This window comes from Contarinia nasturtii, unplaced genomic scaffold, assembly GCF_009176525.2.
Source record: "Contarinia nasturtii isolate CC-2019 unplaced genomic scaffold, AAFC_CNas_1.1 Cnas_scaffold_630, whole genome shotgun sequence".
NCBI lineage: Eukaryota > Metazoa > Arthropoda > Insecta > Diptera > Cecidomyiidae > Contarinia > Contarinia nasturtii.
This window is the reverse complement of record NW_022197981.1, coordinates 404400-428146: the sequence shown is the minus strand read 5'-3', so window position 1 is coordinate 428146 and position 23747 is coordinate 404400. Positions and strand designations below refer to the sequence as shown.

The 23747-nt window shown below is 33.1% G+C and overlaps 7 protein-coding genes across 8 annotated transcripts; 4 read left to right on the top strand and 3 right to left on the bottom strand.

Moving 5' to 3' along the window:
- Positions 1-155: 155 nt before the first annotated feature.
- On the bottom strand, positions 156-3686 carry LOC116340302 (dynein regulatory complex protein 1 homolog). The gene is made up of 7 exons (XM_031766737.1): positions 3618-3686; positions 2416-2601; positions 1331-2351; positions 1067-1262; positions 795-997; positions 321-725; positions 156-257 (listed from the first exon to the last, which is right to left on the bottom strand). The coding sequence occupies exons 2-7, from the start codon at positions 2526-2528 to the stop codon at positions 156-158; spliced, it is 2040 nt and encodes a 679-aa protein (XP_031622597.1). The 5' UTR covers positions 2529-2601; positions 3618-3686.
- LOC116340149 (ubiquinol-cytochrome-c reductase complex assembly factor 2-like) lies at positions 3043-3583 on the top strand. The gene is made up of 2 exons (XM_031766427.1): positions 3043-3178; positions 3243-3583. Exons 1-2 carry the CDS (start codon positions 3108-3110, stop codon positions 3526-3528), a joined length of 357 nt encoding a protein of 118 aa, XP_031622287.1. The 5' UTR covers positions 3043-3107; the 3' UTR covers positions 3529-3583.
- A 9-nt stretch (positions 3687-3695) lies between the features above and the next one.
- Positions 3696-4651, top strand: LOC116340148 (NADH dehydrogenase [ubiquinone] 1 alpha subcomplex assembly factor 3-like). Its single transcript, XM_031766425.1, has 3 exons — positions 3696-3988; positions 4065-4325; positions 4402-4651. The coding sequence occupies exons 1-3, from the start codon at positions 3761-3763 to the stop codon at positions 4597-4599; spliced, it is 687 nt and encodes a 228-aa protein (XP_031622285.1). The 5' UTR covers positions 3696-3760; the 3' UTR covers positions 4600-4651.
- LOC116340146 (actin-related protein 5) lies at positions 4604-9581 on the bottom strand. Its single transcript, XM_031766423.1, has 9 exons — positions 9409-9581; positions 9162-9346; positions 8947-9094; positions 8435-8863; positions 8161-8363; positions 6660-6791; positions 6248-6577; positions 5065-5245; positions 4604-4996 (listed from the first exon to the last, which is right to left on the bottom strand). Exons 1-9 carry the CDS (start codon positions 9509-9511, stop codon positions 4683-4685), a joined length of 2025 nt encoding a protein of 674 aa, XP_031622283.1. The 5' UTR covers positions 9512-9581; the 3' UTR covers positions 4604-4682.
- Positions 5390-6259, top strand: LOC116340147 (NADH dehydrogenase [ubiquinone] 1 alpha subcomplex assembly factor 3-like). Its single transcript, XM_031766424.1, has 3 exons — positions 5390-5643; positions 5702-5959; positions 6030-6259. The coding sequence occupies exons 1-3, from the start codon at positions 5455-5457 to the stop codon at positions 6195-6197; spliced, it is 615 nt and encodes a 204-aa protein (XP_031622284.1). The 5' UTR covers positions 5390-5454; the 3' UTR covers positions 6198-6259.
- Positions 9582-9907: 326 nt separating the features above from the next.
- LOC116340178 (transcription elongation factor SPT5) lies at positions 9908-14537 on the top strand. 2 transcript variants are annotated; one of them, XM_031766486.1, is made up of 11 exons: positions 9908-10157; positions 10287-10410; positions 10727-10762; positions 10880-10997; positions 11072-11224; positions 11294-11431; positions 11497-12018; positions 12081-12247; positions 12310-12736; positions 12819-13185; positions 13264-14537. In XM_031766486.1, exons 2-11 carry the CDS (start codon positions 10311-10313, stop codon positions 14371-14373), a joined length of 3138 nt encoding a protein of 1045 aa, XP_031622346.1. In that variant the 5' UTR covers positions 9908-10157; positions 10287-10310; the 3' UTR covers positions 14374-14537. The 2 variants fall into 2 exon arrangements, with proteins under 2 accessions (XP_031622346.1, XP_031622345.1); XM_031766485.1 differs by having other exon boundaries at positions 9908-10410.
- Positions 14538-15346: 809 nt separating this feature from the next.
- LOC116340285 (putative gustatory receptor 2a) lies at positions 15347-17632 on the bottom strand. Its single transcript, XM_031766708.1, has 7 exons — positions 17545-17632; positions 17321-17476; positions 15972-17261; positions 15817-15893; positions 15597-15752; positions 15489-15513; positions 15347-15420 (listed from the first exon to the last, which is right to left on the bottom strand). Exons 3-7 carry the CDS (start codon positions 16840-16842, stop codon positions 15353-15355), a joined length of 1197 nt encoding a protein of 398 aa, XP_031622568.1. The 5' UTR covers positions 16843-17261; positions 17321-17476; positions 17545-17632; the 3' UTR covers positions 15347-15352.
- Between the last annotated feature and the right edge of the window lie 6115 nt (positions 17633-23747).

Here is a 23747-nt window from a genome sequence, read left to right as displayed (position 1 = left end):
TGAGTTCAATGGTTTTTTGTTTCTTTTCTCACAAGAACGGTAATAAAATGCGTTATTTATCTCATTTTTTTTTAAATTTGTTCATTATCATGAATGCAAAACAATTTATTTTTCTGAATGAAATTTTATTGCGAAAAAATTTAAAAAAACAAATTTTAATCATCTTTTGCATACTGTTGCAATAAATGTGTTATTTCGATATTTTGTTGACGTAAAAAGTTACATTCGGAAATTAACTTTTTCCTATTCTTCAATATCTAAAATTAAAAAAAAAATTGACAAAATAGACAAAAGAAATAATTGGATGTCGAAAAACAAACCTGTAAATATCGAAGTTGTCCGTTAACAAGTGTGTCCCAAATCAATTCCAAATCATTTGGAATTGAAGATACATAGTCATTCCAGAATTGTTTTACCTCATTCAAATCAATCAAATGCAAGGGAATTGGAGCTTCATTCGAATTATTTTTTGGAATTTGTCTTGATGGCAGCGCCTTTGTATCGAGATCAATTAAAATTTGTTGCATAATTATTGGAATCATATGCTCTTCAACGAACAAATTTGTAAATTTATGATGATCCTCAACACATTCACCGGACGGATCTGTTTCATATGAATTTCCATTCGTTTCGGAATATTTTTTCGAACAGTAAATACATGAGGCATACGGAAGAAAGTAGTTTTTTAGCATGTATATATTTTTGGAGTTATTCATACCAAGTGCCTGATTACAATGATAAAATAATGGTTCTGAAAACATGTCAAGCATTCGGATTTAAAATAAAAAAAATACCGTAAAAATATTATCGATCGTGATAATTCGTTTTTGTTCATCATCATCAATTAAATTTAAAATTTCCGTAAACTTTTCTCCAAGCATCCAATTCATTCGGCTTGAGATCTGTTCGCTAATCGTATCAAAAAAATCGGAAACGATATTTTCCTGTCCGCAAATGTCATCGACTTGATTTTTAAGCGATTTGATTGAATTGAAATCTAGATTGTTCAAAAGTTACACTTTTTACTCAACAAAAAAAAAATCGTTAAGAATAAATATCAACTTACCGTCGACACACTGTGTTCGTGTAGCATCTATGGCTGATAAAATGACCTGCAATTGATTTGGCCGCAATGATTTCTCCAAAGAAAATGGTTCCCATTGAAGGCCCAAATGTTTCTCATAAATAATTTTATCAATAATCATCAAATTTTCCAATTTCGAATCGAGGTTGGCTTCATGAAGTTTCCAAATGTGCTGAAACTATGGAAAAGTTATACAAAAAAAAAATCAATTTTCATGAAAAAAATGTCGTTATTCCAATCGAGTACCTTTTTATCATCACTTTCATTGAAAACATTAATTTTATATTCAAATTCTTTAATAGTTGCATACAAATTGAGAGCATTATGTGTTTGCCGTTCAATATCGATTGTGTGTGCCATTTTCGTTTCATTTATCCTTTTGCGTAACATTGCAATGCAAGAGCGCATTTGAATAAGGCGATTTTTCTGTTTATTTCTAACAACAATATTTTCGGACGCTCTTTTTTGCAACACATAATAATTGTACTTTAACTGTTCCGTATTCAATTCAATTTCAGCTTTGGTGCGTTGCACTTTTTGTTGCACCAAATCATTATCTCTGTCCAGTTTGATGCGTGTTTTTCGATTGATTTCTTCATGCTCCAATCGCGTGGAGACAATTTCACCATAATACCTTTCCTTTCGTTCGAGTAAATCATTCAAATTTTGTTCACTGTCGGTGGTTCGGTCATCGTAGAGATTTTGCCATTCATTGCTGTGAAACAATTTAAAGGCACGACGTTCGCTATCAATACTTTGATGTAAAAGTTCAAGATGTTCTAAATAAACCGATTTCATGACATCAATTTGCTCGTCAACACGATCAATTAGTGATTGTATATCGCCTTGTTGTTTCATTTGATCGGTATTGTATGTATTACTCGCTTTGTTTAACGCATTTTGAAGTTCAAATATAATTGCATCTTTTTGTTGCATCAAATTTTCAATACGCTCATTTTGATGACACAAACGTTCATTCAATTCCATTGGATCTGATATTTCAGCTAATTCCGTCCATCGTTTATTGATTACGCCTATTTTGGATGTCGCTTCTTCAGACTCTTGCTGCAAATCGGTCAGTAAACAGTGTCGTTGCCGATCTTCTTGTAGACGACGACTTGCTTCACGTCGCTCATTTGCCAATTTAATATTCGTAATCAACTCTGTGCCATCACATAGAAGATCGTTTAGTTGTTCTTTCGTCGTATTTAATCGTTTATCGATTGTTATCTGATTTCCATAGGCATCCAAGCTCTGATGGGCTTCCCTGTTGAGTAAAAAAAATCGTATATTGAATACCAATCAACAACGAAACGAATAATGATACAGACACATCACGCGCAATTCGCCTTTTTTGATGTACATTTTCTTTGATTTTCTCCAAAATTTTATACGTCTCCCATGATTTTATAAAATTCCCATTTTCTTCAGTGGATCCTTCCATTTTTCTAAACTAATCTCACAAGATTTATATTTGACAACAAATATTTCAATAATTCGCCATAAATTACATCTATCTATCGATTAAATAGAATTGTATTTTACTTGGCAACCGGATTTGTTATTGGCAGCCAAATAGATTTGAGATTCAAAAAAATTGATTAAAAAAATATTTTGGTTTCAAACTATTCAGGCATGAATATTATTTGATGATTTTATAAATTTGATTTAACATCAATTAAATAAAACTAAATGAATTTTTCTTCCCTCGGTCTTAAAAGATATTTGAATTTGAATCATATTTTAAAAAATTTATACAAAAAAAATAGTCTTGGAACAAAAAAAAAACACTTGTAAGCCTTTTGCGAGTTTTTTTTAATTCTCTAAGTTAATTTTTTGGAAAACAAATAAAACCCAAAAGACCAAGATTTGAATTTGAATCATAAACACCACTATTGACATTTTGATAAATGTCAAAACAAAAAAAAACATTCTCAAAAGCTAACTGAACATGAATTGTGACATTTATTTCATTTAAGGTTAGAAATAAAATCATAATAAAAATAAACTTTTCAATATCGAAATGTCTTCACAATATAAGAAATTTTTACGATTATTAGAGAGCTGGCCGGTTGACACTACAAAACCTGGCAGGTATGTTAAGTCGATGATCTTTTAAAACCTTCTTGATTTGAATTAATTTGTTAAATTTTTTAAGAAATCTCGGCGAATACTTGCGAAAGCAGTTGAAAGCATCATTGAGAGCTGGAAATGATTCGTTTGATGTTGCAGTGTCTATGGATAAGCAATTTCAGGCTCTTGAACGCATTTCGAATAACGTACATTTTAATAAATACTCTCGGTTACGGCAGTCAACCGCAACTGGATTGAATAGCGAACAATGTAAAATTATGATATCGGAAACATCATTAAACTACTTTGCTGAACAATCAAAAGGTCCATTTATAAATTTTGTCAAGAATAAATTACAGCGCAAAAAGTAACAGCAACTAGTTAATAGTTTATAAATTATGAATAAAAAAAATTTATTGAACAAAATCGCTGGGTTTTTCATTATTCCTTCATAACATACATTATTAAAAACATTTGAAATATCAATTCCTTTCCACAGGGGCAATATGACAAAACATGTCACTTTATGTTTATAATGATGATGACATAACCTAAATTAAAATTGAACAGTAGTTTGATTCATACAGAACATACAGAAGGAAAATGAAACTTCTGAGGAGTACGTTTTGTTTATTAAATTGCAACAGAAATGAAATGTTTCAACGCATAAATCGTTTCTTTAGTGATTCAAAAATTAATGATAAAAAACCTGAAGTAGACCTGAAAGAGCAAAATACCAAACAAATACAAGAAGAAACAACATCCGAGCGGCAGATTGTCAGTCCGGAAAAAACAATGGAAAGTGGCATTGTAATATCGGCATATAGCACAGTATGTATCATAACAACAATTGTTGTAGTTAATCAAATAAAAACAAAACTTGTAATTTATATTTTGTCATTTTCAGGTTGGATTTCGATTAAATCGTGTAATTAAAGTAATCGGACCAATAATTGTGTTTCCGAAAACCGTATTCTCATGGCATATTGAAAGTTTTGACCGACTAGATTCCGATTCACTGATGATGTTTGGACTCATACAACCACGAATCGAAACATTAATTATTGGCGCTGGAAATTATGAAACATCTACATCAGAAATGGGTAAAAATATATTGGAAATATCGCAAAAACATAAAATTAATGTAGAAGTTCTTACAACTGAATTGGTAAGTAAAATTGTTTCTACTATGTGCAGTATATGTAATTGTGAATAATTTTTTTTTTTTTTTTTTTTTTGAGCAGGCATGTACACAATTCAATTATTTGAATGCCGAAGGCCGAATGATAGCAGCAGCTTTAATTCCACCAAAAGACACACTTTTTGGAGATGACGATAATTTCCAATCATTAGATTTTGATAATAAACTGTATTCAATCGATAAAACGCACAGTTCAGCAAATGATCTAGCTCAAATTTTTACTGGAAGCAAAATAAATTGAATAATTTTTGTGTGTGTGTTGAAATCTTTAATAAAATGATAAATGTTGATGACATGGGTCGTTTTTCTCTCGTCAAATTCAAATTATTCCACATAGATTTCTTCTTCTTTAACATCACTAGTTTGGATGTTACTTGTATTATCTGTTTCAATGCATTGATTGGGCTCAGCAGGAGTTGGACAGTATTTATTACTTGCGTAATGTTCTTTTATGTATTCGCCACCAAATTCCATGTAATCACTCTTTGTTGTAAGAAATTCCTTGAAATTATTTGAATTCGCAAATTGTTGTGCGCCGCACCAGGCATCCAAATTTACATTTTTTGCTACAACTACATTATATGCGGTCTGGAATGGGCGAATTTGCATCATTTCACGATTGAGACGCTCCTTCAAGCCTGCCGAACGAATAAAAAAAAATATTCAATCAAACAGGTATTCAATTGTGTAATAATTTAATGTAAACCTTTAAAATTCGCACATCCGCCGGTTAAAAATATATTCTGCGCAAGAAGCAATTGATCTTCGGGTGAGAATTGTTTCAATACATAGTCTATGGTCTCTGTGATGCCTGCTTCAGAGATTCCAATCATCGATGGTTGAAACAGAAGCTCCGGCGCTCTTATCGATTCGAGGCCCAGATGAAGCTGTAACGACAATTCAAAATTAAGCAAAACGATAAATGATTGAAACAAAACAAAAAATATTTATAAAAATTGTAACGACTTCGCATGAAGTTGTCTATGAATTAAATCAATGTGACATTTCAAGATTTTTACATAACCTCACAAACAAACAAAACTATCGACAGTGTTTTCATAATATTATTCAGTTTACAATTAAAAAAATCATCATCATGTTTAAGTTAGGCAAAGAGATATTCTTACAAAATGGTTTATTGTCGCGACAATTTAAATCGAATAAAATGCACGTTTCATTTGTAAAACGAGCATATAGCGCTAGTTATGAAGGTGACGGTAAAACAAAGGTCAAAGTTTTGAATATTGATCCAGAAATGGGATTAATGGTCAATTCTTTTAGTGAAGTAAGTGTTTAAAACCGTTTGGCATTTGCATGATACTGATGATGACTATCATTTTCAGCTTGGTTTTACGCTTAATAACAAATTCAAAATTGTTGGACCGATGGTGATATTTCCGCGCACAGTTCTCTCATGGAATGTTAATTCAGTGGATGATGTAAGCGAGAACTCAATGCGATTGCTATTGGCACTCGAACCAAAATTAGAACTTTTAATCATTGGTACTGGTGATGTTGAAGTCACCCCCGAATTGACCCGAAAAATTGCGTCGATAGTAAAACCGTTTGGAATTCGAATTGAACTACTGAAAACTGAACAGGTTTGTGCATGAATGTTTACATTTTGATTTTTCTCATATGATTCAACAATCATTTATTCGATATTTATAGGCCTGCACAACCTTCAATTTCATGAATGCAGAAAGTCGTTTTGTGGCTGCCGCAATGATTCCTCCAAAGAAAATTAAATTCAATGACATGGGACTATTGCAAACGGCCGAACGACAAAAACAACTTTATGGTCCAGACGAAGATATCACATTGAAACTTAAATCTTAAATACTCTTGTATATAAAATAATAGTAATAAAAGAAAAGTGTTTGATTTACTTGATAGTATTCGGCTGCACATTCCTGTGTAATTTGTGGTTCTTCGAAAGATGGATCATGATTTCGTAATATGGAATCAAATTCAATGAGTTTCTCATTCTCAACATCACTATCGCTGTCATCATCTTTGCTGATTGTCTTATAAACATCCCAATCTTCGTCCCGCATTCCAAAATCGTCATCATCCTTTTCCTTACGTGCCAATTGTGAAATAATTCGCATTCGTTCTTGTGCTGCAACGGTTCGACGCTTGGCCAAATCTTGTTTTCGTTGTTTTCTTGAATTTCGACGTTCCACAATTGCGGCTCGTTTTCGTCGAATATCAACCACCTAGGGATAATCAGAAGAAAAAAATGGAATCAATGGAAATTAATCAACATGTAATGGAACAGAATGGAATTAAGTCGCTCACCCACGCTTCAATACTCATATTGTTTGGCGGTTGTGGAATCTTCTCTTCATATGAGTTATTTGCCATGGTTTCGGTTTGATTCATTTTCTGCATTGCGCGATCAACACGATTTCTCACCGCTTGAATGATTTTCTTAAGAAAAATAAATATATGAATGAGTTAATATATTAAGAAACATACAAACAAATACGTAGGTTGCTCCATATTTTTTTTAAAAATGGTACTTATAGTGTTGCCCGATGTAAACCATTGTCATATTCGTAAAGTTTGATGTTTTGGTATGTATTCGTGCCCTGAACCTTTTGTCGTACGAACGCTATTTGTATTGTTTACAGTGACTGGTAAACTGCGACTCAACAAAAAAATGAATTTTACACGTGAAGATTTTCGTAAAATGATTTACTGCGATTTTCGAAGTAAATTATCTCAACAACAGTGTTTCGATCGACTTCATTTGGCCTTTGGCAATGAAGCACCAACCCTTCAGACAATTTATAACTGGTACCGAGAATTCCGTTGCGGTCGTAGTTCGCTCAAAGACGAGTTTCATACAGGTCGTCCAAAATCGGCTGTTGTGCCACAAAACATCGATGCTGTCAGAAAACTGATTATGGAAGATCGTCATGTGACCTACCGTGAGATTGAGGCATCTTTGGGCATTTCATCCCACAGCATACATACAATTTTGCATGAACATTTAGCCGTAAAAAAGATTTGCTCTCGTTGGATCCCACATAAATTGACCGATGAACAAAAAATGGCTCGTGTGAGTTGGTGTAAAGAAATGCTCAAGAAATTCAATCGTGGTGATTCAAAATCCGAGTATTTTATCGTCACTGGTGGCGAATCATGGATCTACGCGTATGAGCCCGAAACTAAACAGCAGTCGACTGTATGGGTCTTTCAAAGTGAAGATAACCCAACAAAAGTTGTTCGAGCTCGAAGTGTTGCGAAGCAAATGGTCGCCTGTTTTTTCGCGATAAGTGGTCATGTGGCAACCGTTCCACTAGAGGATCGTAAGACCGTCAATTCTGATTGGTATACCACCATTTGTTTGCCCGAAGTGTTTGGTGAAATAAGAAAAAACAACCACCGTCGCAAAATAATTCTTCATCACGATAATGCGAGCTCTCACACATCTTTTCAAACTACTCGATTTTTGACCGGTCAAAACATCGAACTGATGGGTCATCCACCGTACAGTCCTGACCTGGCACCCAATGACTTTTTTTTGTTCCCAAGCGTGAAGAAAAAACTACGTAGTCAACGATTTTCGACACCAGAAGAAGCAGTTGAAGCGTTCAAAACACACGTTTTGGAGATATCAGTTTCGGAGTGGCACGAATGCTATGACAAATGGTTTCATCGAATGCAAAAGTGTATCGATCATCTCGGGGAATATTTTGAAAAACAATAAAACCATTTTCGACAAAAAACAACTGTGTTATATATGTTTTTAAAAAAAATTATGGAGCAACCCTCGTAACGTTTAGATCTCAACCTCTAATTCTTCGCGATTGCTTAACAGATTTTGTCGCAGTCCCTTCTGATATTCCTTCATTTCTCCACGTTCGTAGCACCTTTTGATGTTTATCAATTTTTCAAGTTGCTGTCGATCTTCATTCAAACGCTCTTCTCGCTTTCGCGCATTCATCTCCACAAGCCTTTTGGCCATTTCTCGCTTCTTCTCGTTCTTTTGTTCAGCTGATTAGTATAAAGAAAAAAAAAATCTTTCAAAATTCATATGTATAAAAATGAACCGCGAAAATGTCAACCTGTGAGAGTGACGTTTGTTGAATTAACCGGCGCATTGTAGGGTAATTGAATTTTTTTCACATTCTTCTCATAGAATTCCAACGATGACCACTTCTTAAGCTCTTCCAAATAATCGTATGCAACGCTACAATGTGTATGAAGAAGCCATTCAATTCGACTCAATGAAATAGCATTCACATGAACTGGATATTTTAATTGTAAAAGCCGATGCAAAAATGTTATAATTTGAAATCCACCCAGATTTATTCGACGTATTTTTGTATACTGAGCAACACCGTTCAACACCGGAATTATATGAATCGTATAATATCCAATCGAAACGATTAAACCATTTTCACCCAAATTGTTATGCTTAAAACTAAACAAAGAATCGATGCCATAGCAAATGGCCGGCACATCGTAGCATTCAAACAGCAACTCAGACATAACTATTTAAAAAAAAAAGAAGCGAAATTGTGAATAATACGAGAAAAAATAGTTACAAAAGGAATGAGATTAGTAGTATTCTTACGTTGTCTACAATAATTAGGATTGGCAACACATTCTGTCAACACAATTGGATGATTTACACAATTTTCGGTATCAATGGCCAAATGTTTGAATATATCGTCGAATATTTGCTCCTGGTTGTAGTAGTGAGTCACGACATTTCGATCAAACTAAAATGATCCAATTAAAGTGTTTCATATTGATTCAAATAATTATAACTATTTATTTTAAACTAACTTGTGTACGAAGTTGGTATCGCATGGCTTCAATGTTAACAATGTCATTGCCAACTTGTGTTGGCTGAACGAGCGGAAGTTCACCGTCTTTTTTCACTTTTTCCCTTCGAGGTTTTGCGATTAAATTTCGAAAAATCATCATTGGATTTTCGCTGGTGGCCCAACCAACACGACATTCGTACGAACCTAAAAACAAATAAATGGATTCATTTTTAACCGGCAACTTGGACTTATTATTTTACATTTACCATTATCAATTATTAATGGAGTTTGATTTGCTTTTGTGTGTTCTTTATATTCGTGAATGATGTCTGGGACGATTTTCAATCCTTGCAATTCAAAAATACTCATTTTTAGAAAAAAATATATTTTAGAATGCTTTAACAATGTATGAAGCTAAAATTATGTTTATATCTGGAAAAGGAAAACGCACGCATGTCATTTATCAAAGACGTACACACACTTGCGTTCATTTGACGCAGCGTTAACATTGACTACAAAAACAGTTTTTTTTACTCCATAAATCGAAACAGTTTTATTATTGATTTTCTTTTTTGTAAAAATAGTGATGAAATTTGAGTTATTTAAAAAAATATCATTAAAATTATCCATTTTAAATGAAGTGAAAAAAGAAAATATGAAATACGCGAGAATCCATTGCCATGAAGTTGGCATCATATCAAGAACTGTCAAAAAAGCTTTGAATGTATTGCCTGAAGTATATATGTCTGAAAAATATACGCGATCTCAAACCTGACATGTCTGAAATATATGAGAATACACGCGAAATAGATTTCTGAAATACATTTGGGAAATGAAAAATATGGTCGACATAACAACTCACATATTTTTCATTAGTTTTGAATTGTTCATTTTGATATCGAAAAAAGTGAAGTCGAATGATATATTGAATTTCATTGTATAAATTAATTTACAACAAAAGTGACGCCATCAAAAATCATTTGTATTTACAACGAAATTTAATCGCATATTGAAAGTAAACGGCAGCCCATTTATTGATGAAATACGTCAAAAATTAGCTCTATTTTTTCTCGTATAGAATAAATTGTTATCAAATTTTATACATAAAGTGTGTTCACAAGATTGTATTCAATTCAAACCATAGCATTGTGCATCATTTCAATCGAAAATGTCTGATTCTGAAGTGAGTAATATGTCGGACAGTGGCTCAGATGCACGAAGTGATGTTTCAAATCGAAGCGGTACACCACGAAGCCGAAGTCGATCATGTACGTAAAAATAATAATTCAACCATAAAAATTTGAATATCATCAAGCATTAGAGACTTGTCAACGAATACCAACGAACGAACGGCTCATTTTTTTTTTTGTTTTTCGTTGAACTGTAGCTATACAGTTGGTCGTTTGTTCATACCGTTCGTTCGTTTCGTTTCGAAAAATATGAAAATGATAAATTTTATTTGTGAAATTTAAAGTAGATTATTTGCTTTGAATTTTAGTTGAAAGTCAAAAATTTAAATATAAGTCATAAATAAATTTGCATTGTAAAAGTATGTAATAATATAAATTTCTTTATCTTCTTCAGATTCTCGGTCTAAATCACGCTCCAGATCACGTTCAGGTTAGTTTTAAATAAAAAGAAATGAATATTCGTTGTCCCAAGCATTTGATGACGTTGAATATTTTGTATAAAATCCGTTCAACTGTATACATTGGTATAATCCGGTATAATCGATAGGTTCACGATCTTCAAATGAAGAAATTGAGGATGAAGAAGAGCCAGAAGGCGAAGACTTGGATGATTCAGAAGAAGAAGATGACAGACCCAAGAAAAAGAAGAAGAAGGAACGTTATGGGTAATTTAATGATGCAATGACCATAAGTAGAAACCAATTCGATTGAAATATATTTTAATTGATTTTCGATGCAGTGGATTCATTATCGATGAAGCAGAAGTTGATGATGAAGTGGACGAAGACGAAGAATGGGAAGATGGAGCCGAAATTGGAATTGTAAATGAGGTTGATGAGCTTGGGCCAACTGCTCGTGAAATTGAAATTCGACGTCGTGGAAATTTATGGGAGTAAGTTGTATATATTTCCATCAAGAAATTGCGCAAATATTATGATATCTAACTGATTTCGTTTTTTAGTACACAAAAAGAAGATGAAATTGAAGAATATTTGCGGAAACGTTATGCTGACGAGTCGATTGCACGACGACATTTTGGTGATGGTGGTGAAGAAATGTCCAACGAAATCACACAACAAACATTATTACCAGCTATTAAGTATGCAAATTGATGACAAATTATTATTTGAACAAAGAAATTTAACTGAATGTTGTACATTACAGAGATCCAAATTTATGGATGGTAAAATGTCGAATTGGCGAAGAAAAAGCAACAGTCTTGCTATTGATGCGTAAATTTTTAACTTTCCGCAATACCGACGAACCATTGCAAATAAAATCGGTTGTGGCACCAGAAGGTGTAAAAGGTTATATTTATGTGGAAGCATACAAGCAAACACACGTCAAAGCGGCCATAAATAATGTTGGAAATTTGCGTCTTGGACAATGGAAACAAGAAATGGTACCGATTAAAGAAATGACCGATGTTTTAAAAGTGGTCAAAGAACAAACTGGACTTAAGCCCAAGCAATGGGTACGTTTACGTCGTGGCCAATACAAAGATGACATTGCACAAGTTGATTATGTTGATATGGCACAGAATCAAGTGCATTTGAAATTATTGCCACGCATTGACTACACACGTTTGCGTGGTGCATTGCGAACAAATCAGCCCGAAGCTGATAATAACAAACGTAAATTGAAACGACGACCACCGGCAAAACCGTTCGATCCAGAAGCAATACGGTAATACATAAATTGATAATGACTTGATGAAATTGTTTCTATAAATCTGAATCCATTCTTAGGGCTATTGGCGGTGAGATTACTTCCGATGGTGATTTTTTGATTTTCGAAGGAAATCGTTATTCGCGCAAAGGTTTTCTCTATAAAAACTTTTTGATGTCAGCCATTTTATCTGAAGGTGTTAAACCGACACTTGCCGAATTGGAACGATTTGAGGAGCAACCAGAAGGTGAGCATATTTTCCAACATATTATAAATTTTGAATTAATTTTTTTATTTTTCATTCGACAGAAATCAATATTGAACTGGCTGTTTCAAGTAAAGATGATCCCACATCAACTCACTCATTTTCAATGGGAGACAATGTGGAAGTTTGTGTCGGTGATTTGGAAAATTTACAAGCAAAAATTATTGCAATCGACGGCCATATGATTACGGTTATGCCAAAACACGAAGAGCTAAAAGATGCATTGATTTTTAAGGCGAATGAATTGCGAAAATATTTTAAAACCGGTGACCATGCAAAGGTATTGGCTGGTCGTTACGAGGGTGAAACTGGTTTAATCGTTCGAGTTGAACCATCGCGTGTTGTTCTCGTGTCCGATTTGACGATGCACGAATTAGAAGTGCTACCGCGAGACTTACAACTGTGCACAGATATGGCAACCGGTGTCGATTCATTGGGTCAATTTCAATGGGGAGATTTGGTGCAACTTGAGTAAGTCATTCGTATTCATTTGTAAATACATTCAATTATTCTAAAATAACTAATTAAATTTTATTGCTTCAAAAAAACACAGTGCACAAACTGTTGGTGTCATTGTTCGATTGGAACGCGAAAATTTTCATGTGTTACAAATGCATGGCAAAGTAATCGAATGCAAGCCAACTGCATTGCAAAAACGACGAGAAAATCAGAATACGGTTGCATTGGATTCCGAACAGAATCAAATACGCCGAAAAGATATTGTTAAAGTTTTGGAAGGGCCACATGCCGGTCGGGATGGTGAAATAAAGCATCTGTATCGTAGTTTGGCCTTCTTACACTCACGAATGTACACAGAAAATGGTGGAATATTTGTATGCAAAACTAGACACTTGAAATTGGCCGGAGGCAACAAGAACAACACCAATTTGACTAATCCAATGGGAATGATGGGATTCTCGGTATGAAAAGAATAATCAAAACATAATTCGATTGATTGACTTGTTAATATTAATTGCATGGTTTTTTCTTTGCTTTAGCTTATGTCGCCAAGAATTCAGTCACCAATGCACCCGGCTGGTGGAAGAGGTGGCAGAGGAGGTGGAATGCGTGGCAGAGGCGCTGGCCGCGGTGGAATCTCACGTGATCGTGAAATTATTGGTAAAAGCATTAAAATCACAGGCGGCTCGTACAAGGGCGCTGTTGGAATTGTCAAAGATGCTACAGCTGCTACGGCACGTGTTGAATTGCATTCATCATGTCAAACGATATCAGTTGATCGTAATCACATTGCCGTTGTGGGTGCACCAGCCAAAGATGGAAGCATCACTGTTTACGGTCGTACACCATCTCGTACACCATATGGATCACAAACACCGATATACATGGGTTCGAAAACACCATTGCATGGAAGTGCTACGCCACAATATGATGGCAGTCGAACTCCATTGCATGGTAGCATGACTCCATCTCATGATGGCTCAATGACACCACGAACTGGTGCATGGGATCCAACAATTACAAATACACCAGCCAGAAGCACAGACTACGATTATTTGGAGGATCCATCACCAAGTCCTGGCTACAATCCAAACACTCCTGGATATTCAATGAATACACCATTTGCTCCACACACACCTGGAAATATGTATGGCTCAGATCAAGGATACAGTCCATATCAACAAAGTCCAAGTCCAAGCGCATCATCTTATCAAATTGGTCATTTGGAGACACCATCTCCAACTGCTTATTCACCAAATACACCAAGCGTTCCGCCATATTCACCTTATAACAATCCACAAACACCGGGCGCCGGATTGGACCAACAGATGGGCGATTGGTGTTCAACCGATCTTCAAGTCAAGATTCGAAGTCACACCGATCCCGCATTGATTGGACAAACGGCTACAATAAAGACCGTCAACAATGGTATTTGTTCAGTATACTTACCAGCCGAAGAACGAACAGTTGCAGTTGAAAGTGACCAACTAGAACCGATACCGCCAGCTTCGGGTGATCAATTCAAAGTTATTATGGGCGAAGACCGTGAATCCATTGGTATGGTTCATTCCATCGACAACAACAAAGTTATATGTACGATTAATGATGAAATGGCATACAAAACGCTATCGGAACTTTGTTTGATTTAAACTTTCTTTTTCACATTTCGATATATTTTTTTTCTTTTAATTTAATAAAGTTGGCTATATTGCCTTTGAATAAACTATAAACCGAAAGAGGTACACATAAGAAATATCACAGAAACTTTATGGATTTAATGCCATGAATAAAATGCAATTTAAAGGCACTTAAAGTTTTGTTCTACTTTTTTTACTTGGGTTAATGGCGGTGGCTAAGGTAAATGACGAAAAGTTAATTACGAAGGAGTCTGATCAGAAGCTAGGGGACAGACACCAATGCTAGTAAATGCTATTTTACTATATTTTTGTGAAAGAAAAAAATGACCTTCTAGTCATTTTATAAACGGTATCAAAGACATATTCGTGAAGTAGAATCACTTTGTGTCAGCACACGTGTATGAAGATTTTTCAATGTATGTGTGATGCGGTCGGCTTGTTGTGCTTGCAGTTACTACAGTTAAGAGTCGTGTGTGTCAGTTGATAGTGTCGCTATGGCTTGCTATGTTAACAGTTTAAACAAGGCACATTATCTTCTAAAACAATATTTCTTTTAATCGAAAATATTTACACAGTTTTTTCCACATTACGTCATGGGTTCTCGAAATAAGCGCTCACGGGCATGTGTACGCGCTGCGTTCAAAATATTCAAGTAAAATTCATTCGACTATCTAAATTTTCTCAAGCAATGGGAGGAAATGACAGCAAATTTTAAAATTGGCGCGCTGTTTAGTTTCGATTTGAGTTGTAAAATTACATTGACGTCCCCTTTGAAATTCGGTGCGCCACCGTCGGCTCAAAGAGACTTGAAGTCTTCACATCCTCTCATTGTTCTCAAGTAGTAATAAAGTGTATTTATTCTCAAAACTATTAAAGAGCAAACACTTGTTTATTTTCTCTGATGTTTTATTTTTTCCAGCCCAAGAAAAAGTGAATACCCAAAACACTATTAACACGAGTTCATAATTTAAAATTAACAAATTTGCCATGATCATTTGCTAGTTTTTAAGTGAGCCGGAACATTTTCTTCCGATATTTGAAATTGAATGACAATTGCAACTGAAAATTAGGAATGAATAATCAAATAGCCGTGTTTTATCAAATACCATACCATCATTAAGTCTCACCGTAAGTTGTTATTAAAACAATAGTCTTAAAAGGGAATTATTATAATTCGGTCAGTTTCAATATAAACACAAAAAAATGAACATTTCCTCCGATTTTCTCATATTTACCGATTTCATAAGAGCATGGTTGAATGTAAACATCTGCTTCATTTTAATTTCGATGGGTTGTTTTCGAATTTGAAGTGAAAAAATCCGAATGAATCTTTGATAATCACGATCGAAATAATTTGAAGGTGTGTGCAAGGCATTTGAAACAGACGCACCCTGATTGAAAAAAAAAACCAAATGTTGCTTCAATTTTTCCACACAATGATAGTTGAACGCTTACCGTATTTTGACATCGTTCCGAGATCATGCAAAAATACCAAAAATTTACGGTGATTGATATGATGAAGCAAACAATTTCTATAAATAATAAATAAATGATTTGGATGATGGAATTTCTCAAGTTAAATAACTAAAAGACGAACGGAAATATCTTACGAATAATCATGTTTCTTGATTCGTATATTTTGATGTTGATGTAAGCCCAATACGAAGAGTTGATCAAATCCAATGAAAATTCCACAAGAAATGTCAGCAATGTCCATCCAAAACAACTGCTCAAAAGATTCTTGATGATCCATATATTTGAATAAATATCCCTTAAATATCGAATTTGTTCACTCGAATGTGACGATGAGCCGATGACATTTCGACGATAATTTTGTTGTTGTCGTTTTAGTAAAAAATTTAAATCGAATAAAATGTTGTTCAATCCATTTATGTGGAAGGCCAATTGGCATCTTCTCACCCGAATAATAATAACTGCCAAAGCTCGATTCAATAAAAAAATAAACTTATCGAAATCATTTCCGGGCAGCGAGTAAAATGAATATGAAAAAGACACACCGGAGCTGATTATGAAAAACGTCATCGTATGCCAAATATACTTTTTTCGTATAATTTCAAAATTTGTGACATAATTTAATTTTGTGGCAAAGCATTGGTTTATTTCATTCAGCTTTCGATAAATTTCCTCTTCGTGTTTTCGTGTAAACAGTGGCTCCAAGTGAGCACATGCTTGAGTTAAAATATTGCCAAGTAAACTCACAAAATTCACATAAAACATTAAACGGCTGTATTTGTGCTGTCCGTCTGGTCTCATTTGAATGTGCAATCCACTAAAAAGAGTGTAAATCAAAAGTGCAATACGCAGTGTACTAAAGGTAAGGAAATAAATCAAACGACCAACACGTTGAGTTGAATAGAAGACGGAATAGTTTGACACACATAACAGTTGGAAAAAGCGTACAAATGGTATCCAAAATAGTTTAAATGCTTGTGGATTATATGAAGTTGACGATGGATACATTTTAACGGTTCAAAAATAGTTTGGAAACTGTTTAGAAATTTCAATCCAATTTCTAGAGCTTGCCGAAGATTTTACATTTCGAATCAATTAAGGTCGAAAATTAGTGTTTGTCATTTTCTAATTTCGATTCATCGAACTATTTGATCGAAATGAAATGATAATAACTATTTAATTTGGCCGGCTGTGGTCAAAACGTATGTAAAAAAAATTGCTTCGAAAATAATCATTTTAAATTTGTTCAATCGAATGGACATAATAATCAAACATTTTATGCAGTTAAAACAACAACAAAAACCACCGCAATATAATAGTCATGTGATATGATCTTAATTACGAGCGCCTAAATTCAACGATGAATTTTCATCGGCAATTTGAAATTGAATAACAATGGCCACATACGTTGTTATCAAGACAATGGTCTGAAATGAAATTGCGTTTAATATCTTTGTGCACATTTTGAAAACTAATTTCAACTGACCGACTTAAGCAGGGCATTATTAAAGGTAAACATTTGTTTCATCGTAATTTTAATGGGCTGCTCCTTTATTTGAAGTGAAAATATGCGAATAAATCTTTGATAATTTGAATCATGGTAATTCGATTGTGTATGTAATGCTTTTGATACTGCTTTTCCCTATAAAAAAAACCCATTTATCTCCTATTATGTCATGATATTCCGACACAAATAATTCTAATAGTTACCATATTCTGACATCGTTCTGATAGCTTGCAAAAATACCAAAATATAATTGCGACCGAGCAGTTATACAGTAAAATATCTAAACGAAAAAAAAAATGAACGAAATTTTTCTAGTAAATTCATGCAAATTTTTCGAAATTCCACCATATGATTACGTATGTTCAAATCAAACGATCCATAAACGGTTAAATTGATATAAAACCAATAAGATGCGTTGATCACCTCAAATGTAAATTCAACGAGAAAAAAGATGAACGACCAGCCAAAACATTCGCTGAACAATGTTATTATGAACCAAATGCTCGAGTAAATTTCCCGAAAATATCGAATATTTTCGCGTGCAAAATTATGATGTGATTGTCCACTTGAGCCATGACAACTATAAATTTGTTGTTGTTTCAATAATTGTTGTAAATCATCTAAAATGTTGCCAATATTATGCAAAAATATTGCGATGTAACACCAACGAAAACGATTTATAATTATGGGAAATATGAGAATTGGTTGCATAAAATATTTATCATGATACAAATCAGGCAAATTAACGAATGAACTTGCAACAGCTGATATGGTGGTTAAAACAAAAGTGATGACCGTATGTCGAATGTATTGTGCACGCCTTGTTTTATAGTCGATCACATGATTGAGCCGCGTTACAAAAATGTTATCAATCATTTCTAATCGGTGGTACATCTTTTCTTCATTTCTTTCATTCAACAATGGTTCCAAATGCGACGAAATATGCGTTGCAAAACCTCCGAGAATACTCAAAGAATTCATGTAATACATCAGAGCACTCTCTTTGTGTTTGGCCGAGCGCCAAGCTTGCACTTCTGGTGCAGTTTTTTCACAATGCAATGCACGTATTATTATCAATAGTATTAGCCACATGTGAACACAAAACACCGTGAGAAAATACAATATAAATAACGACCATTTTAAATTGTTTTGACGGTAATTTGCACGAAAAATCGAATAATGTGAAACACATGTTGCTTGAAATACGCGTGTAAATGGTTTCCAAAAGATTTCAAAATCTTTCGAGTTTGTAGTACTCAATGACTGACTCATGCTGCTATTTGATTACACGACCAACAGTAAACTAAATGACAGTTCAGTGCATGTTCGATGTCATCAGATCGGAAAAATCGATTTAATTATTCAATTGAAAAATGCAATTAGTTATAGTTTTTTTTTAAATTATGAAGGAAATAGCTACATACATCAATTCCATATGCGGTCTACAGAACACAATATCTATCAATGAATGTTACAAACAAATGGTTAGCATGTTACAAATAGTGCGAAAGCATAAATGGTCTATGTTTTTATATTTTAGGTTTAAAAGCTTATTCAGCGACATGTAAATTGTACAAATACAATTAAAATTTATTTCAGGGACGTCGCGAAACCCAAATCATAAAATTTGCAGTGGACATCACATGTTAGGTATTTTTCTTATATACAATAGACTGAGATATTAATTACTTTTGATTTTGTCATTTGTGTTTGTTAAAATTATTTCGAGCTTCAATTTGTATTGAACGGTTGTTTATCATTAAGATTTTTTAGAGAAATAATTCTTTGAAAATCATTTTAGACATATTTTTGACACCGAAAAATATGATTTTGGTTCTTGTCTATCGTATTTTTTGTGAGAAAACATGAAGAATTGAATACTTATTCCAATTTTTTTAAAGAAATTTTTTGCTAAACTTAACCAAATTTGCATTTAAAAAAAGAGTATGCATAACCTGAGTCGTCAATACAACTACCTTAACCTTTTTTTATGAGGCTGTCATTTACCACTCTTATTTTTATGTTTATCAGACTGTATAGTTCGAAGGAAAGTCATCCATTTGCATACATATATGATAGACCCTTTTTCATCTTCTTTTTTGCCTCATGAACAACAAACGAATGAATTTTCTGTGTAGAAAACACCATTTGGACGTATATACCGCTTGTTCTTTGTTCTTAATATCTCAGACAAATTGACATATATTTATTACAAAAATATTCATGGAAAAAATACTTTGTGTTCTTTGTACCTGCATTCAAAAACGAACCTGGAACACATTTACATTTTAAGGCGTCAATATGTCGCACTCTCTATGTTTGATATATTATTTGTATTGAACAGTTCTTCATTTTCAGCTACCCATTATTAGTTCAACATAAGTGATCGTACACTTTGCATCTACTGTCAAAAACGTTAGAAATTTCAACATATTATTTTATTATTTAACTATTAGTTATTTGAATTGTGGGCCTTTGTAAATAAAATCAAATACATTTATTCGGTGATAACTATTTCTTACGTGAATTGCATCGTGGTAATAATATAATTAATGTTGTATTTGTAAATTGACGGGAGTATTGACAATTACGCTTCAGCATGGATATTCCGCCTGCACAGGATTCATCTCAACATATATTCAATGTTCTTAATAATGATTGTATCGATGAAATTTTTTTGCGATTGAAAAAGTTGAAAGATTTTCTGACTGTCGCTCAGGTGTGCAAACAATTCCAAGAAAATGCAAAAAAATGTTTTTCAATTCAATTCAAAAGTCTCGAATTCAATCATTTCATCCATGTTGGAAATCGAAGTGACCGTGAGACTTTACCATTCAAACAAGTAAAAAAAATTCTTTGCATATTCGGTTCATCAATTCAATCGATTACATTTTCAGCAACAGCAGATCAGGAACGTAATGACAATACATTCAAAATGATTATGAATTTTTGTGGTGAAACTTTAAAAGAATTTAGCATCATCAATTACAATCCAAACTTCGAGACCGTCCATTTTTCAGCTCTTGAAAAATTGGAATTATGCTATGCTTTACCGAAAAATTTCACATCACCGGCCACATTGAAAGTGTTATGGATCTGCCAATCGGAATCATTACAATGTGATGAATTGCAACCGTGGTTTATTCGAACTTTACCAAATTTGGAAGAGATTTATTTTGATAGTGTTAATGATCTAACAGATGATATGCTCAATGATTTTTTAAAATTAAATCCAAAATTGAAATGCCTGAAAGTGATTGATTGTCAGCGTTTATCGACGGCGATATTTCAATTTATCGGCACACAAACCAAAAGTCTCATAAAATTAGTTATAAAACTTGCACGCATCTCGGCGACCACGGCGAACGAAAGCGTATTGCATTTGAGACAACTACACAAATTAGAACGGTTGACGTTATGGTGTTCGGTTTCGTTGCAAACAACAATTAAAATGATTGCCGATAATAATATGCCAATCGAAAAATTGTCAATTAAGCTAACGCAATCGCGTAATACCAACGAAAATCTATGGACATCAAATACGCTCAAACATTTGAGAATAACAACTTGGACTGGTGCCATTTTTGACGATGCCCTATTCAATATTTTGAAGAAACAACACGCCCTTCAAACGATTTATATCTACTGCTGGAGAACGGATCGACAAAGTCGAAAAAACTATTTGTCGGCCATTGAAAATATTCTAAAAAATGGAAAGAATTTAACACATATTTTGTCCAAAATTGATCGATTAACAGTCAATTTGAGAAGATACGAATCGATTTTACGACTCACTAAAGGTCGAGCCAAAGTTGAAATTTATGTATTGCAAAAACTCAAGATTGATGTTCCAAAAAATGTTTTAGAAGCGAATCTTGAGTGGTTGGACATTGCACAATGTAAACGTCTTTTTAATTATTGACATTAAATGGACAACCAAACCGATTAAACAACAAACTATTCATTGCCGTTGTATGACCTGGCTCGCTGTTTGAATATTTTTACTTAATAATTCGCATCTTCTTCTCAAATAATTTTTTTTAGGAAAGATAACCTTTATAATCGTTATTATACAAATAAATACTTTTTGCGAACATATTCTTTTTTTCTATTTATTTTTTTTAATACACTATTATAAATTATTTGATTTTGATGAACAACTTAAGTCCACAATTGTGCCTTTTTCATTTGTTGTCAATTGTCGAGATATTTTATCTATATTTCTCATAAATGATCCCGACCGTAATATATTTTTATATAAAAGGATGGTAAAGAAGCAACAATAATTTTATGTACTTTTTCTTTGATTTTATGTTAATCAAACGGCATTTATTTTTTCATTCAATTTCTTGTGAATTTATTTCTTGCGATAGTGTATTCGTTGTTGCGAAAGCCTTAAGTGGCAATTGATGAATATGACTTCTGGGATATGGAGTTTTATCGTAGGAATTAATTTTTTCATAAGTAAGCAGAATACTTCACAATGGAATAAATCGAAATGAAATAATTTTGTTTCAATGAATTCACATAAAAAATTGAGGGCGCCCATTTTTCTAGGGTGGGTAATCAAATTCCGGTCGATTTCAGATTTAAAATATCAAAAAATCGTTTATACCACTAAAATGTACAAATTATTTACAATTATGTACAACAATTATCATGAACATGTACCAACATTTTATTTTTTCAAAATTTGTCTTTTTTTAATGAAATTATCAAAACCCTGAAAATGTTTACCCGAAATTCGGATACCACCAAAGTGAATCTCATTAAAATGTACAAAATATGTACAATTCAAATCACCCACCACATTTGAAAAATTTCAACTGCCCACATTTTTTGGCACCTGGCCGATTAGATTTGAAAAAGGTCTAATACAGGGGCAACTGTATTCTTTTATCCAACACATGGGGCGAAGGTCCTCTAAAAAGAAGTGTGAAAAGAAGAATCGTCAGTCTAAATTGTAAATTAAAACTGAAATAAATGTTGCAATAATAATCTTTTATTGAGTTTTTAATTGAACCAGGTTTACGGGGTTAGTTTCGAATATCGTGATTTTAAATAATACGCTGTATGTTTCTAACTTCAGTAATTTTTTTTATTGTTTTTATTTTGTATAATTAAATATCCTTGTATACATAATTTAATGAGATTTTTCTATATTATTTCACTTCATTGTTCATCGACAACATGTTTGAATTACTGCACTGATTTCGATTCAAAAACGGAAAAAAAATATTGTTCACATTCTATGCAATTGAAAAATATGTTGTATTTGCTGTTTGCTAAACTCGCAACTAAAATTGAAGATGATCAAGTTATCTTTCATTTTATTTTGGATTTCTACAGGCTGTTAACTTCAATAGAGATTGAACTCAGAGGCCCTTTGGTTCAATAATTGCTATGAAATCTATAGATTTTGACAAAAGAATTAAACCATTTACAATTTGAATCGAAACAAATAGTCGCATCTCTTTTGTTACTTTTCCTCTTGACTAATTCATTTTGTTAACATTCATATTCTCTCATCTAATTGACACAAAACTCTTTTTCATTTTTCGTCAAACTTTTCATATATCTGAATTAAAAACACAATTAAGACTGTATGTAACTGAAAATAAAATTAAAAAAAAAAACATTCGGAATAAGTAAAAAAGGAATGGTTACTACCTTTATTTAATTTACGACATTTCAAAGAGAAAATAACAGCTGAAAAAAGAGCCAAAGAAATATGAAAAACAAATGAATCACCATAAAAATCTCACATTTTTGCAAAAGTATTTCTTATCAATGTTCTTATAAGAACTCAAATTCTGATTGAAATTGTTTCGCTTTAAGTTGGGAATAATAAAAGAACGCTATTAAAATGCTGAACGTTAAACATTAAGAAAACAATCCAAAAATAGTTCATTTTTTACACATAGATTTTGAAATCAAACACAGTATTATCGGACGTTTGATTAAAATTAAAAGTTTCTCCAAATTTATATACAGTAACGAATTATTTGTTTGTGTGTATGTCCCATTTTATAAATCTCATCTTGATCTATGGATCAAATGATCAGCAAAAATAAATTGATAATATTGATCGCAAGTAGAAGGGTTTAGTAAATGCATTTCAGATATTTTCTAAATATAATTTTTTTTATCTAGGTCATTTGCATTATTATTATTATCTCTCTTTTGTGTGTATCGGGTTCTCCGATCCGGGGTATGGAGCTATGAGGTGCATAAAAAAGTCACGAATGTTTCTGGTGCGAAAAAAAGCCTTCGGCTATTATCAATACCGACAAATCGTCATAGTTCGCGTCATAAATTCTGTTCAAGGTGCATGGGTGCAAAGTTGTGATAGTCTTTGCTATAGTCATCATAAATGGGTGAAAGATTAAGATTCTGTCACGAGTGT

Excerpts from the sequence above, each read along its gene's own strand:
- LOC116340302 (XM_031766737.1), bottom strand. The coding sequence starts at position 2,528 with ATGGAAGGATCCACTGAAGAAAATGGGAATTTTATAAAATCATGGGAG. Across the intron at positions 1,263-1,330 it reads ATGAAAGTGATGATAAAAAG|TTTCAGCACATTTGGAAACT; the intron begins GTACTCGATTGG and ends ACTTTTCCATAG. Across the intron at positions 726-794 it reads CGATCGATAATATTTTTACG|GCACTTGGTATGAATAACTC; the intron begins GTATTTTTTTTA and ends CATTGTAATCAG.
- LOC116340149 (XM_031766427.1), top strand. The coding sequence starts at position 3,108 with ATGTCTTCACAATATAAGAAATTTTTACGATTATTAGAGAGCTGGCCG. Across the intron at positions 3,179-3,242 it reads GACACTACAAAACCTGGCAG|AAATCTCGGCGAATACTTGC; the intron begins GTATGTTAAGTC and ends AAATTTTTTAAG.
- LOC116340148 (XM_031766425.1), top strand. The coding sequence starts at position 3,761 with ATGAAACTTCTGAGGAGTACGTTTTGTTTATTAAATTGCAACAGAAAT. Across the intron at positions 3,989-4,064 it reads TAATATCGGCATATAGCACA|GTTGGATTTCGATTAAATCG; the intron begins GTATGTATCATA and ends TGTCATTTTCAG. Across the intron at positions 4,326-4,401 it reads AAGTTCTTACAACTGAATTG|GCATGTACACAATTCAATTA; the intron begins GTAAGTAAAATT and ends TTTTTTGAGCAG.
- LOC116340147 (XM_031766424.1), top strand. The coding sequence starts at position 5,455 with ATGTTTAAGTTAGGCAAAGAGATATTCTTACAAAATGGTTTATTGTCG. Across the intron at positions 5,644-5,701 it reads TGGTCAATTCTTTTAGTGAA|CTTGGTTTTACGCTTAATAA; the intron begins GTAAGTGTTTAA and ends TATCATTTTCAG. Across the intron at positions 5,960-6,029 it reads AACTACTGAAAACTGAACAG|GCCTGCACAACCTTCAATTT; the intron begins GTTTGTGCATGA and ends CGATATTTATAG.
- LOC116340146 (XM_031766423.1), bottom strand. The coding sequence starts at position 9,511 with ATGAGTATTTTTGAATTGCAAGGATTGAAAATCGTCCCAGACATCATT. Across the intron at positions 9,095-9,161 it reads GATACCAACTTCGTACACAA|TTTGATCGAAATGTCGTGAC; the intron begins GTTAGTTTAAAA and ends GGATCATTTTAG. Across the intron at positions 4,997-5,064 it reads CGGATGTGCGAATTTTAAAG|GCTTGAAGGAGCGTCTCAAT; the intron begins GTTTACATTAAA and ends TTCGTTCGGCAG.
- LOC116340178 (XM_031766486.1), top strand. The coding sequence starts at position 10,311 with ATGTCTGATTCTGAAGTGAGTAATATGTCGGACAGTGGCTCAGATGCA. Across the intron at positions 10,763-10,879 it reads ACGCTCCAGATCACGTTCAG|GTTCACGATCTTCAAATGAA; the intron begins GTTAGTTTTAAA and ends TATAATCGATAG. Across the intron at positions 12,019-12,080 it reads TTCGATCCAGAAGCAATACG|GGCTATTGGCGGTGAGATTA; the intron begins GTAATACATAAA and ends ATCCATTCTTAG.
- LOC116340285 (XM_031766708.1), bottom strand. The coding sequence starts at position 16,842 with ATGTATCCATCGTCAACTTCATATAATCCACAAGCATTTAAACTATTT. Across the intron at positions 15,514-15,596 it reads ACCATGCTCTTATGAAATCG|ACTATTGTTTTAATAACAAC; the intron begins GTAAATATGAGA and ends TTCCCTTTTAAG. Across the intron at positions 15,421-15,488 it reads TGTTTTAATAACAACTTACG|TTGCAATTGTCATTCAATTT; the intron begins GTGAGACTTAAT and ends CCTAATTTTCAG.